General features: G+C 47.3%; 1 protein-coding gene across 1 annotated transcript in view; it reads right to left on the reverse strand.

The window, feature by feature from the left end:
* The window catches only part of LOC103198799 (orphan sodium- and chloride-dependent neurotransmitter transporter NTT5-like), a 14,804-nt gene extending 2,015 nt beyond the window's left edge, over positions 1-12,789 (reverse strand). The window contains exons 1-12 of the mRNA XM_007943006.1: positions 12,582-12,789; positions 12,086-12,243; positions 11,858-11,984; positions 11,554-11,732; positions 10,265-10,337; positions 9,591-9,762; positions 4,569-4,755; positions 3,886-4,087; positions 3,577-3,823; positions 2,832-2,997; positions 2,564-2,667; positions 2,245-2,309 (exon numbers count right to left, since the gene is read on the reverse strand). Of these exons, the coding sequence (XP_007941197.1) occupies positions 2,245-2,309; positions 2,564-2,667; positions 2,832-2,997; positions 3,577-3,823; positions 3,886-4,087; positions 4,569-4,755; positions 9,591-9,762; positions 10,265-10,337; positions 11,554-11,732; positions 11,858-11,984; positions 12,086-12,243; positions 12,582-12,789 (1,888 nt within the window). The remainder of the gene's footprint in view (positions 1-2,244; positions 2,310-2,563; positions 2,668-2,831; positions 2,998-3,576; positions 3,824-3,885; positions 4,088-4,568; positions 4,756-9,590; positions 9,763-10,264; positions 10,338-11,553; positions 11,733-11,857; positions 11,985-12,085; positions 12,244-12,581) is intronic.
* Between the last annotated feature and the right edge of the window lie 2,532 nt (positions 12,790-15,321).

A 15,321-nucleotide genomic window follows, 5' to 3' on the forward strand; every position in this document is an offset into this window, starting at 1 on the left:
GCACCACAGGGTCTCCAAGGCTGTCAGTCTTTATGGGAGCAAAGCCCAAACCACACCCACTGGAAGCAAAGCCCAAACCAAAGTCACTGCCATTGACTTGACTTGACTCCTAGCGACCCCTCCCTCCTTGGGTTTCCGAGGCAGCATCACTACGGAAGTAGATTGCCCAACCTTCCTTCTGAGGAGTGGCTGGTGGGTTTGAACCATCAGGGTAGAGTGGTTAAGAATTTGGCTGGTAATTGAAAGGTCAGCAGTTGTAATCCACCAGTCGTCCTGCAGGAGAGAGCTCCTGGCTGCTGTAAACATTACAGCCTGGGAAACCCCAAGGGCTAGTTCTGTTCTGTCAGCTCACTATGAGTCAGAATCGAACCCACGGCACCCTACAACACTGCCCCTGGATGGTCCAAATGGTTTGTGCTCAACCACTAACCAGAAGGTTGGTGCTTAAGACCCCACCCACGCAGCAGCACCACCAAAGGCCTGGTGATCTATTCTGGTACAGGTTGTGGTTGTTAGCTGTCATCGAGGTGGTCTGGACTCACAGCGACTCCAGGCACAAGGGAATGAAGCCTTGCCTGGTCCTGTACCAGCCTCACAAGTGCTGCGATGCTTGAGCTCATTGTTGCCTCCTGTGTCAACCATCTCATCGAGGACCTTCTTCTTTCCCACCAACCCTCTACTTTACCAAGCATGATGTCCCTCTCCAGTACTGATCCCTCTCGATCACATGGCCAAAGGACAGGAGACACACTCTCACCATTCTCACTTCTTAGGAGCATTCTGGCTGTCCTTCTTCCAAGACGGATTTGTTCGTTCTTCTGGAAGCCCACTGTATTGGCAATATTCTTTGCCAATGCCATAATTCAAAGGCATAATTCTTCACTGTAATTCTTCAGTCTTCGTTATTCATGGTCGGTAAGGATACAGCCAAGAAAGCCCTATGGAGTTCAGGTCTACGTGGTACCATGTGGGGTTGCCCATGAGTTGGTATCGACTCAATGGCAACAGGTTTATTAACTGCTACTAAGCTCTTGGTGGTTCAGTGATAGAACTCTTGCCTTCATGCTGGACACCCACCCATGCCCCACAACTGGGTAGTTGGTGAAATAATAATTATGGGGTAGATTGAGCCCCATGTGAGTTTACTATGGTCACATATTAACAAGTAGATTTTTCTGGTTAACACATTTTGTAGACTGGGTGATACTGACTGGCACAGTTCCTCCTGCCTCCACAGCTCGGCTCAATCTTAGGACAAGGAGAGGTCTGGAAACTCCTCATCTGTGTCCTGCTGGTTAGAAGCAAGGATGCGGAGGCTTTGGCTCATTAACTTTGGCCATGTCATCAGGAAAGACCAATGGATAAAAAAGGGCATGTTGTTTGGTGAAGTAGATGGTTATCAAAAATGACGCAAGCCCATGAGATGGATTGGCATGTTGGCTTCAGCAGTGGGCTCAAAATGTTGTGAGGGTGGCTCAGGACCTGGCAGGGTTTCATTCTATGTCAGGTTGTCATGACTTGGAGGGGACCTCATAGTCATTAACAACAACAAAGGGAGCTTAGAGTCACCAGGTTGGCCATTCAGCTCACCAGAGGATGGCAATTTAGAGTGTGTGTGTGTCTCTCTCTCTCTCTCTCTGTGTGTGTGTGTGTAGCTGACATCTGGGCCCCTCACGGAAAGAACACTGTGTTCACAGCCTGTGCTTTGGGGTCCCAGTGGACCCATTTATTGACTCGCAGCCTTGTTGCCCCAGGCCCATTCTGAGAGGGGCCCAGCCCTGGAAAAGGTAGCGGAAACACGGACCCAGTTTGGTTGTGGGTGTGGTTGGGGAGTTGAAGAGAACACTTCCGTCTCCATGATGAATGGGGAGATTGGGTCCCGGAAACAGCTGCAAGACCCGTCCCCCAGCAGGCTGAGAGGGTGCCCTCACTTCAGGAAGAGGAGCCCCAGGAGGGATGGAGTTGCTTCCTTCTGAGTTCTCTAGTCCCAGAGCACAGTGTGCCTCTTAGTTGAATTGGTACCATCCTAGTGGAGGAATGACTCCCAGTTGAACGTTTCCTTCCTTAGCCAAATGAGTGATGTCAGCAGTTGCTAGGCAGAACTTTTTGTGCCCCTCCTCCCCCTTTCTGGCAGAACCAATTTTTCCTGTAGCCAAATGGACACGGATGCCATTGGTTATCAGATTGATTTGCTGGGTGAGGACAAAAAAATGGGTGACATCATCAGTTGCTGAGCAGATTTACTGGGATGATTCTCTTCTGTGGCCTCTTTGTGCTGGTAACTGTTCTCCACGGTTCCATTGACCTTCCTGGAGGGAAAGACCAGTGTTTAAGGAAAACGTCCAGGAAACCAGGGGCGGGATCATCCAGGAAGGCAGACTGCTCTTGGACTGGGAGCAGCTGAACTACCAACAAGAGGCCTGGTTCACACTCACGGAATCCTCGCTGAGTATATCCTGACGTGATCTTCCCCAAGGGCTGTCTAGGCCTCAAGGGTTTGGGGGACACAGAGGCCAGTGTCTTTTGAGTGGAACCAGAGGAAGTGGGGTTCCAGAGACCCCACCAGTGGAGCAGTGGAAAGGTCGGGATCGGTAGGAAGGCGACGATAAGGAGGAGAGGGAACCAGTTCACATTGCTTGGCAGGTAGGGCTGTCTCACCTCCTGGCCCTGGTGGTAGAGAGACGGGAAGGGCAGTTGGGAGAGAGAGGTGATGAGGGGGATTCAGTCTGCGAGGTGCTTGAGATCAGGTTCCCCAGGGGCTGCAGGTGAAGGGGTCCCTGCGGTGGCAGGAGCGCAGACCCAGGGTTATGTGGTGTGGGGGATCTGGTCACCTGGCTGCCATTCCAGGCGGTGTAGTAGGGGGGTGCCATCTGGTAGAATCGCACGAAGCAGATGGTGAGAAGAGCCAGCAGCCCTGGCAGGGCCACATAACTCCACAGGAAGACAAAGATGGAGCACGGCAGAGGGCCCAGCTCAGTGAACATTTCTTCATGGAAGCTGGGGTGGGAGGAGCCACAGGGGCCTGGAGTCCTTGGGAGGTGCCGCCAGCCCTTTGCCTGGGGACCTTGGTTTTCTTATGAGTTCCCAACCCTTTGGGATTGCCAGGGTCTGCCTAAGGCACTTGACTGCTAATCAGACGTTCAAACCCACCAGCCACTCCCTGGAAGGAAGATGGGGCAATCTACTTCCCTAGAGATACTGCCTCGGAAATCCAAGGAGGAGTCGCTATGAGTCGGGTCTGACTCGAGGGCACATAACAACACCAACACCAGGCTGTCATCTAGTCTCCCCCACGGAATCCCCCAAACTAGGAGGCAGTCCTCCATGGGCCTTTACACTGCCCCAGCCCTGTGCTTTGGGACTCGCCAGGGCAACCACACACAGTTCCTCGGGTCCCAATGGCTGACTTCCTGGGAGCCATCCTGCCGCCCTTCCGTTGCTCCTTCCTGCACTCCGGCAGCTCCCGGCTGGACCTCTCTGCTAAGGAGCAGACGGAGGGCGCAGGGCAACCCCCAACCCTCCTCACTGACCTGGGATGGGATTCCTGCTCGGCAGCCCATGGGGCTTGGAAATCACCTTCGGATTCTGTAGATACAGGCCAGGGTCACATGCTGGAAGGTCACAATGATGACAAGGACCAGCGGGACCAGGTGTTCATCAAACAAAGACATGATGTAGCTTCCGGAGCGACTGGTGAAGACCAGACTTCCCAGGAGACCTCCCAGGCAGATGACCACTAAGGTAGAGTCAGGGTTGGCCACACTGAGGTCCACGCATAGGGTTGGGCCAGGGGTCAAAGTGCAGCTAGGAGACAGGCAATAGGCTGCGGAGAGGAGGGTAGGGGTGGCACAGGAGGGTTTTCACTGGGATCAGAGTCCGTGGTACCTGAGAGCAGCTTAGGATGCTTTCTGAAGATGGGAATGGCATTCTGGAGGGGAAGGGAGATGCCTTCCAAGACTTTCATCAAGGTACTCAGCCCTGTGATGAACACGGCCAGGAAGAAGATGATGGCGAAGAAGGGGGCCCCAGGGAACGACGAGATGACTTGGGAGAAGGCCACAAACACCAGGCCAGGGCCTTCCATGATCTGTGGGAGAGAAAGGCTCTGCGGTGGCAATGTGTCTAGTAGATATGGGTGAATGGTGCTGTCATTGATTAGCACTATCTTGGGTGGATGGTGCTGTCATTGATTAGCAATATCTGTCTTGGGTGGATGGTGCTGTCATTGATTAGCAATGTCTTCTTGGGTGGATGGTGCTGTCATTGATTAGCAATGTCTGTTTTGGGTGGTTGGTGCTGTCATTGTTTAGTAATGTCTGTCTTGGGCGAGTGCGCTTTTTACCTTTTTGGGGCCTCGGCTCCCTCCTCTAAGAAATAGGGACCTTAGGGTTGATTTGAGAATTGATGCAGAGCAACTGCCCCAGCACTTGGGAAATTAAAGGACAGACATGATTACGACTGTTACCGGTTTCAGAGGATGGTTATGTGGTCCACAGGTTGCCGGAAAACACACCGCCCAGTGCGCTCTGGGGCCTTTGGGACGCACCTTGTGGTCCCCGCAAACACACCTTTTCCTTCTGTATCTTGATGCTGCAGGAAGGGGTGAGGTGGATGACGTGATGCTGGAGGTGCTGGGGGAGGCTGCCGAGCCATTCTGTGTAGTCCACGTCTTTCATAAGCAAGACTTTCTCTGGGGGCATAGTTTGCGGAGGCAGCAACCCTTTGGCTATCAGATCCATGAGTTTTATGATGCTCCTGAAGGGCAAGTAGAAGAAGGGAAGGCCGACGGAGAACCAGCACGCCCCTGTGTTGACTGAAAAACCAGGGAAATCCAGACCCGGACAGGGAAGTGCCTTGCCCAAGATGCCTGCAGTTGACTGGCAAGGAGCCCCATAGTGACAGGAAGGTAACCAAATATTCACTTTGGGGCCTCTGCAAGGGGCCCAGGATTCTATATTTGTAGTGGCTGGAATTCCTCGCCATTTTCTTTCTCTTTGCACCTCATGTATGGAGTGGATCCATTTTTTCTCAATTGGCAGGGAAAAGTCTGCTTAATTTCATTTAGATTTCCCTCCTCCATTTCTGAATTTCATTATTTCCCAATTTCTACACCTACCCACTCTCATATGTTTGATGAATGACCTTAAATATAGGTGTGTGTTTGGGGGGGAAAAAAAAAAAGGAATGTTACTGTTTGTGTGTGTGTATGTATGTGTCATTAATTCACTAAAGTGATGTTGTAGCATGAATTGTTGTCTGTTTCTTGTTTTTATTTTTCCCCATTCCATTTTCTGGGGGGTGGGGGGGTCTCCCAGCTGCTGCACCGTGACCCAGAGTATGCACCCACCACATTTCACATTTGATTCCCAATTAAAACTCCACCCCGGTGGTCACAGACATTGTCATGATGACCAGTCATTTACAGGGTTTGTTTGAAAATTTCTCTGGGGTGTACACTTGGGAATGAGGTCACTGGACTGTAAAGCATAAATAAGTAATTTAACCAAATGTTGCTAGATTCCCAGATGTCTTTTTTTTTTTTTTAATTACTGTGAAAATATACATAGCAAAGCATACACCATCTCCACAGTTTCTACATGTACAATTCAATGACACTGATTACATTCTTCAAGTTGTGCAACCACTCTCCCTGTTGTTGTTAGGTGCCGTCGAGTTGTCTCCGACTCACAGCAGAACAAAACACTGCCCGGTCCTGTGCCAGCCTCACAATCCCTGCTGTACCTGAGCCCATCGTTGCAGCCACTTTGTCAGTCCATCTCATTGAGGGTCTTCCTCTTTTTTGTTGATCCTCCACTTTACCAAGCCTGACATCCTTCTCCAGGGAATGGTCCCTTCTGACAACATGATCAAAGTAGGTGAGACGAAGTCTGGCCATTCTTGTTTCCAAGGAGCATTCTGGCTGCACTTCCTCCAGGACAGATTTGTTAGTTCTTTTAGCAGTCCCTGGTACTTTTAGCATTCTTCTCCAACACCACAACTCAAAAGCATCAACTCTTCTTCAGTCTTCCTTATTCATTGTCCAGCTCTCACATGCATAAGAGGAGATTGAAAATATCATGGCTTGGGTTAGACACACCTTAGTCTTCAAGGAGACGTCTTTGCTCTTCATCACTTGAATGAGGTCTTTTGCAGCAGATTTGCCCAATGCAATATGTTGTCTGATGTCTTGACTGCTGCTTCCATTGGTGTTGATTGTGGAACCAAGTAATATGAAATCCTTGACAACTTCAGTCTTTTCTCCATCCATTGTGAAACTGTTTATTGGACCAGTTTTGAAGATTTTTGTTTTCTTTATATTGAGGTGTAATTCGTACTGCAGTCTGTAGTATTTAATCTTCATCAATAAGTGCTTCAAGTCATCCTCACTTTCAGCAAGTAAAGTTGTGTCATCTGCATATCGCAGGTTGTTAATGAGTCTTCCTCTAATCCTGATGCCACATTCTTTGTATAGTCCAGCTTCTTGGATTATTTGCTCAGCATATAAATTGAGTAAGTATGGTGAAAGGATACAACCCTGACACATTCTCTTCTTGACTTTAAACTATGCCGTATCCCCTTGTTCCCGTTAGAAAGACAGCCTCCTGAGCTATGTACAGACTCCTCATGAGTACAATGAAGTGTATTGGAATTCCCATTCTTTTCAATGTTATCCATAATTTGTTATGATCTACACAATCAAATGCTTTTGCATAGTCAATAAAACATAAGTAAACATCTTTCTGGTATTCTTTGCTTTCAGCTAATATCCATCTGACATCAGCAATGATATTCCTCGTATATTATATATATATAATTGTTTCTATTTTATCTTCTCTATTGTCTTTTTAGGTGTACATTTGTTTTGTTTTTGGTGATTAGAGTTGTGCTGTCCAACATAGTAGCTGTTAACAGCATGTGGCTACTGATTTCTTGGAATATGGCCAATATGATTAATATATTGTAGGAGCTCTGGTAGCTTTTGAGTGCCTAAGGCATTTGACTGCTAACCAGAAGGCTGGCAGTTCAAACCCACCAGCCACTCCTCAGAACGAAGGTTGGGCAATCTACTTCCGTAGTGATACCACCTTGGAAACCCAAGAAGGGGTCGCTATGAGTCGGGTCCAACTCGATGGCACATAACAACAACAACAACACAATATGATTGAGGAACTGAATTTTAAATTGTATTTAATTTTAGGTTATTCAGTTATTGGAAAACCTCTAAGTATGTTTACAGTAATACATATGTAAACTAACTTTTTCAACTCTACATTTTTATGAACTCTAAATAGAAATCAAGTATTGTTAGCTTCAAGAATTTCCTTTAGTATTTCTTTTGGTACAGATTTACCAGTTGTGAATTCTCTTTTATTTTATTTGGAAATGTTTTTATTTCACTTTAAATGTTTAAACATATTTTTCTGAATATGGAACTCTAGGTTGACAGATATTTTCCTTCATTATTTAAAAATATTTCATTCCATTGTCTCCTAACTTCCATTGTTTCTGATGAGAGGTCAGTTATCATCTTATCATTGTTCCACTGTGTTCAATATACTTTTTTCTCCCTTTTTTCTGAACTTTAAACATTTTCTATTTATCTTTGGATTACAGAAATTTGACTATGATGGCCTAACTGTGATTGTCTTTATATTTATCCTCTTGGGACATTTTGAGCTCCTAAGATCTGTGTATCGATGTTTTTTTCTTCAATTCGGGAGAAAAAAATTGCTCACTACCTATTAAAAATTTTCTGCCCCAATTGTTACACACATATCAGTCTTATAGATCTTTGATCTTCTGTTCAGCTTCAATCTTTTTTCCCTCTCTGTCCTTCACTTTGTGTAACTTTTAATCAGTTATCATCAAGTTATCTGCTATCTCCAATCTAAATTAAACACATGCAGTGAAACTTTCATTTCATCTACATTTTCAGTTCCACATTTCCATTATGTTCTCTTTCAGAGTTTCCTTATCTCTTCTAAAATACCCCATTAACTTTATAGATTCTATTAATCTCTTAAATTATTTCACAAAATTCTAATGGTTGTTTTAAAGGTCTAATTTTCTAATTCTAGTATCTGGACAATCTTTGGATCTTCTTCTTTTTTTTTTTTTTCCTCTTGACTATGGGTCACATTTTCCTGTTTTCTGGAATTTTTTGTGATATGTTATGTTGGTCGTTGTGTATACAAGAATAAAGGAGACTATAATATATTATTTATTTTGTTTAGTCCCAATAAGTTCAAAACTTTTATTGCAACAGGAAATTAGAATGAGGGGCTAATTGCTTAAGTTCCTGTAAGACTTGAGTTGACTTGGAGATAAGCGACATTTCTAATTAGTTTTCTTTTAATTTCAAATGGTATTAAGGAGAGCTCTCTTTACCCTTGAGCCAAATTCCCAGCTTCTGTACTAATTAGGGCTAACTCCTTTGAGGTTGTCATTATTTAAGTTGGAGAGGGTTGGGTGTAGCTTCAGATATTTGTAGTTCATCTTTGGATTCCATGCCAGCTGGGCCCATAAAATCTGGGCACCGTAAGACTATGCACACTCCCTCTGCTTGGTGGCCCTGTCATTTCCTTGACAAAATTCCTGGGAATGGGATGAGGAGAGCTGTTGGGCCAAGTGATATATTTGTGTGTTTGGGGCTCTTCAAGATTCCAATAGCTATTGCCGACTGTGGTAGTTAAGTTTGTGTGTCAACTTGGCTGGGCCTGGTTGAGGGGCTGGGCAGCTGGTGGTAGTTATTCCCCGTGATGAGACTGGTAATCAACTCCATGGTGGGATCTACCACAAGCAGCTGAGGAGCTGCCTTTGGGATGTGTTCTGCTTCCTGTGTATAAGGAGAAGCCTTGGGAATGGTCTCTAGCCTGTGGCACGCTTGGACCCTGCATGTAGCCGTGTTGTTGTTCAGTAGCCTGCCATGCTCTGCTGACCTTGGGACTTACAATGAACTTGAATTAATGGCCTGCTGTGTGCTTTGGTAACATTGGGACTGTGCCATTTTATTTGTCAACCTTGGGCTTCTCAGCCTTAGCAGCCAACAGCTGTCTGAGTGAAGCAATGCCTCTAGCTTCAGTGGGCCAGGAGCTGGAGGCAGAGCTGAAGCCCAAGGCTGAGGGGCTTTCACCCAGCCCCTAGAGCCTAGCACTTTGAACTTGGACTTAAAGCCTCCAAATTGTAAGAATGAACTCCTGTTTGTTAAGGCCACCTCATTTGTAGTATATTCCCATCAGAGTGGCACGAGGTAACCAGAACACCAACTCATACTGTTATTAAATGCCTGGCTTTTTGTTTTTCCTCCCCGCATCTGTGAGTCAAATAATTAATCATGAGTTTTTTTTCTCCTCCATTTGCAATTTACATAAACCCTAGGATAATCACTTCTATGAGACTATTTTCTTATTCATAAAGTAGTAGATATTACAGATTATTCCCCTGCAAGTTGTTTCTTCTGAGACTAAAGGTGACATTATTATTATTCATGGAGATATCCTGAGTTTGAAGGTCCATGCGGCTGGGGGATTGCTAAAGTAGATGGAGGGGGGCAGGGTTTTCCTTGGACCTGTAAGGTTGTGTTTACTCACTTCTTAATACAGGTGGGACCACTGGTTGTGGCCCAGAACCCCAGCACTAGAAAGATGATGGTTGTAGGCAACAATGAGGTCAGTAGGTTGATCAGGGCTACCATGGAGACCACCTGGGTAAAGTTATGGACGTTGCCTTGAGTCTTGTAGGAGGAGAAGGTGATGACAGTTCCTGTGCCCAAACTCAGAGAATAGAGCACATGTCCTCCTGCCTGACGCCATAGGTCCAGTGAGGCCAAGGCAGAGAGCTGTAGATGGGAGTGTTGTTGTTATTTGCCATCAAGTCGGATCCAACTCAGAGCGACCCCTCCTTGGGTTTCCCAGGCAGTATCACTACGGAAGTAGATTGCCCCATCTTCTTTCCGAGGAGTGGCTGGTGGATTTGAACCACCAGCCTTCTGGTTAGCAGTCAAGTGCCTTAGGCACGACACCACCAGAGCTCCTGTAGATGGGAGTGGGTGGGGAGATTTGGAGGACGGGCTCAGTAGTGGTCTGGGAGATGGGCAGGCTGGGGTAGAGAGCAGAGGGATGAGCTAGGGCAGAGAGAAGAAGGTATGAGGGAGAGGCAGCTCAGGGAAAGCCTTGGGAGGCGAGGGAGAGAGAGAGACAGAGAGGGTTTGGAGTCCCTGGCCTCACCTCTGTGGTCACCACATGTTTGAGGCTGACGCTCGCACCTTCCAGGAAGAGACTTCGGATGAGGAAGCAGAGGAGGATGACGTAGGGGAGGAATACCAAGGAAATCAGCATCTGGCCAGGCGGGTCAGGACAGAAACCCGAAGTCAGGAGAAGCGGGGGGAAGGGGCGGGCAGAGGCAGGAGTAGGCAGCGGACTGCAGGTCAGAAGGCATACAAGGGCGGAGCTGGGCAGCGTTGGCGTGGCCCAGGGCTCACAAAAGGGAGTTAGGGGAGGGTTATTCAAGGGGGTGAACACTGTTTTGTTGTCTTTGTCGGGGAGGGGTTGGGAAACATCCCTCAATAAGCTGCTTAGGGATGAGACTTCCAGTAAAGATGGTCTTCAAATGGCGGGGCAGTTGGACATTGTTAAGTGATGGGCCTTGGTTTTGTGGCCTGTTCGTGAGGAGCTGCAAAAGGGTGCGGAGCCAGTGGCGCTGCAGGCTGTCTGGGACAACTTCACAGGTGAGGGGGCGGAAAGGAAATGAAGAAGGGACTTTGGCAGAAAGTAACCTGATTGATAGGAATTTTAGTTGGGGGTCTGGAAGGAATGAGTGATAAGTCCTTTCTCTCAAGATGTCCCTACTAAATCTTTACTACAATCTACTTTTCTATGAATGGATTAGTTTGGAGACTGTGAAGAGATGGTGAGTTGAATCCTCAAAGATACACGGGGTGAAAGTTGACAGGGATTGCAGGTAAAGTTAAACCACAATGCTTTGGATGGTACGGTGGATATGATGAAATACAATTTCCGCCTGCGGGGAATGTGGCTCAGGTGTAGAGGGGACAGATTGGAGGAGTGAATTTTGGAATAAAATGCTCCAAATGGGAAACTCTGGGAAAGAACTGATGCCCATCAGCTCCTTGGGGGGTGCCCTGAACTATTCAAAATACAGGAATGGAGAGGATGGAGGGCCGGGGGCGGGAGGCAGTGGGCTGATCTAAAAGCTGCCCTTAGGTCTCTATGTCCAGGGACAGGGAAGAGGGGTGGTGAGGGAGTTGGACTTTCTCTGTGTCCTGGATGGGAGACAGCAGTTCTTTGCAAGGGAGAGGCTGTTGACGCAGCTGCCTGGGAAGAGTCTAGCATCTTCCTGAGGACACATGACAGACATGGTGGGTGTCCACATCCGACATCATCCTCTGGTGGGTGAGAGGGTGTGGGAAGTGGAAAGTTCTAGGGCGTAGAGAGGAGCCATCAACAGGAAGGAGTTGGATGGTATGGATGGTTTGGGGATCCCTGGGTTTGCAAAGGTGGAGTGGGAGTGGGGTGAGCAGGCAAGGCGGCTTACCGGCACTGAGATCTTTAGTTCTGTGATCATGATTAAGAAGAGGAGGAACCAGGCTGTGAAGATGCCCACGGTGAGGTTCAGAACAAGGGACTCCACCCCTTCCTCAATGCTGCCTGGTGCATGCAGAGCAGTGTGGTACCAGAAGTACTGGTGGGGCACGGTCTGAATGCAGGCGAGGTCTGGAGGGATGCGGGCACTTAGGGACAGCAGCAGTGGGGTCAGCCCCTGCTCTCCACCCCCATCCTTTGCTTCTTGGTGCCCTGCCTCCCTTGGTCCTGCTGGCCTTCTCTTTCCCCCTCCTCACCAGTTCCATTGGCACTCTTTACCAGTGGGCACTGGTTCCAGGGCAGGGGGTGATGGAAGGAGTGGCTCAAGTAGGAGAAGCTCCAGGAGATGATGATGCCGTTATACAGGTTCACTAAGAAGCACACCTGGGGGTGGAGACAGTGGGCCTGAGCAGGGCGGGTGGAGATACGGGACCTAGAGACCAGAGGGATGAGCTGGGATGGCTCTTGGCTGGGCCCTCATTCACCAGCATGCTAGTGTAGCCCATGCCACCCAGCCACGGGAGGAGCTGCTTCCAGACCCGGATGTTGTCCACACGCAGCCGTTGCCCTATGACCATCTCTATGTACAAGAGGGGAGTGCCGACCAGGAGAAGCATGAAGAAGTACATCAAGATAAAGCTGCCTGAGAAAGGAAGCCAGGGGCTGTGCTTAGGCACCCGGGAGTCCCAGGACTTCTCTTCCTTATCTCCTGGGAATCTGCGTGCCCAGCCCACTGGGCCTTCAGACCCTTTCCACCAACCCAGCCCCCAACCCTTTCCATCCTCAGACCAAGGAGTCTGGACCCCAAGCCTCTACCTCCTCCCTGAACCTCAGAGTTCAGGCACCCAATTCCCTTTGCTTTCAGACTGACCCAGAAGTCCAGACCCCCCAACTCTCTCCTCCCCTAGAACCTAGGAGTCCAAGCACTGAGTCTTAAAGAAAATCCTTCCTTAAACTCAGGCTCCTAGCCCCTGGCCTTACCTCCTCCATTCCTATGACACATGTATGGGAAACGCCACATGTTGCTTAGCCCAACAGAGAAGGCAACCTGGATCAAGGTGTTCTCCGTTTTTTTGGTGTGAGCAAAGGAGTCTTGGGTCTTGGTGGTCTGAATCTCCTTGAGGTTGGAAGTTTGGACTTCTGTGAACTTTTCTTCCGGTCCATCAGACAACTCCTCTAAAGACTCCATGGCTTTCATCTTCCAGGTCCACTAATCCTGAGGGGATCTTGGGGTCACCAACAATAGTAGACTTCAGAGGACATGTCTCAGCTACTGGACTGTAGACTTCTTTGACAACAAGGGTTTGGTGCCATGAAGACCAGATCCAAACACCCAGTCTTAAAGAAAATCCTTCCTTAAAATTCAGGATCAAGACCAATCTTGGCCATTCTCATCATTAGTTACTGACTTTCGGAAAATAGTTTCATCTCTTGGAGATTCAGTTTTTCTCATCTTCCAAGCAAAGATGGCCTTCAAAATATTTATCACATGCAATGGCATGAGCACTGACCAATCAGAATAACTCAGTGCCATCGAGTCGATTTTGACTCAAAGCGACCCCTCCTTGGGTTTCCGAGGCAGCATCTCTACGGAAGTAGATTGCCTAGTCTTCCTTCTGAGGAGTGGCTGGTGGGTTTGAACCACCACCCTTCTGGTTAGCAGTCAAATGCCTTAGGCACTATGTCACCAGAGCTCCCTATCAATCAGAATAGAATCAAGAAATCAGACGACATACTGCACTGGGCACATCTGCAGCAAAAGACCCCTTTAAAGTGTTAAAGAGCAAAGATGTCACTTGGAAGACTAAGGTGTGCCTGACTCAAGTCATGGTATTTTCAATTGCCTTATATGCATGTGAGAGCTGGACAATGAATAAGGAAGACCAAAGAACTGATGCATCTGAATTGTGGTGTTGGCAAAGAATACTGGAAATCCCATGGACTGGCAGAAGAACAAACAAATCTGTCCTGGAAGAAGTGCAGCCAGAATGCTCCTTAGAAGCGAGAATGGCCAGACTTCATCTCACCTACTTTGGTCATGTTGTCAGAGGGACTAGTCGCTGAAGAAGGACATTGTGCTTGGTAAAGTGGAGGGTCGGTGAAAAAGGGGAAGACCCTCAATGAGATGGATTGACACAGTGGCTGCAACGATGGGCTCAACATAGCACAATTGTAAGGATGGCTCAGGACGGGGCAGTATTTTGTTCTGTTGTCCATAGGGTCGCTCTGAGTCAGAGTGGACTCGATGGCACTTAACAACACCAATGGCATGATCACTGATCAATCAGGAAAGATGCCAGCCATCAACACTGGAGTATCAGCTTACCACCAGCCCTTCCTGAAGAGATGAAAAAAATGACATCATGGCTACCAGTGACATAGAATGGAAATGCTTAAAAAGCAAAACAAAACAAACCCACAACTGGAAACAACAGGTGTTGGCAAGGTGGTAGAGAAGTTGGAACCCTCCATCGATGGCTGGTGGAAATACAAAGTGGCACAGCCCCTCTGGAAAATAAGTTGGCAGTTCTTCAAGAAGTTGAACATAGAACTACCATTGCTGTTGACCATATAACCTAGAAATTCCAATCCTAGATGTATACCCAGAAGATGTAAAAGCAGGAATACAAACAAAAACTTGCACTTGTCATGTAGCACTTTTCACAATACCCAAAATGTGGAAACAACAGAAATACCCATCGACAGATGTGTCTAAGTGTGTAAGGGCTGCTAAGAAATATCACAAGGGGGTGGGTTTGATGAACAGAAATTCACTTCCTCACACGTCAGGAGTCTACAAGTCCGACTTCAGGATGTCAGCTCTTGAGGAAGACTTCCTCTGCCCACTCTGGGGGGAAATCCTTGGAGACCTCCATATGGCATCTATTTTTTCTCCCATTTGTGCTTTGCTTCTTTGCCTAATTTGCTCCTTTTATATCTCAAAAGTGATTGGCTTAAGACACACCCTACATGGATATGGCTGCATCAACATAACAGAGAAAACCCTATTCCCAAATGGGATTCCATCCACAGGTATTGGGGTTAGAATTTATAACACATGTTTTTTGGGGACACAGTTCAATCCATAACAAGATGACTGGATAAACAAAATGTGGTCCACCCATACCATGGAATATTATTCAGCCATCAAGAGAGATGACGTCTTGATACATGATACAACATAGGTAAACCTTGAAAACATTGTGCTGAATGAAATGAGTCAGTTGGGAAAGGATAAACCCTGTATGATATCACGTATATGAAATAAGCAAATATACTTGTTGTTGTTGTTGTTATGTGCTGTCTAGTCGGCCCTGACTCACAGCGGCCCCTCCTTGGGTTTCTGAGGCAGTATCACTATGGAAGTAGATTGCCCAACCTTCCTTCCGAGGAGTGCCTGGTGGGTTTGAACCGCCAGCCTTCTAGTTAGCAGTCAAGTGCCTTAGGCACTATGCTACAAGAGCTCCTTTATAGAAACTAAAGATTATTAGTAATTACCAAGGATGGGAGAGAGGGGAAAAGAAAGAGTTTGCTTAGGGGGCATTGTGACCTCTATGGACCCATTCTCTAGTGAAGCAAGCATCACTGGTGAAAATGATAAAGATAAAAAAATCCAATCATTTAAGGTTTCTAGAAATCACCCTAAGGGCATTGTGTTGGATGGGGTTCTCTAGAGAAACACAAAAAACCAGCAAAGTATATATATATATATATTTATAGA

This window comes from Orycteropus afer, unplaced genomic scaffold (genome assembly GCF_000298275.1).
Source record: "Orycteropus afer afer isolate SDZICR_OR568_19922 unplaced genomic scaffold, OryAfe1.0 scaffold00099, whole genome shotgun sequence".
NCBI lineage: Eukaryota > Metazoa > Chordata > Mammalia > Tubulidentata > Orycteropodidae > Orycteropus > Orycteropus afer.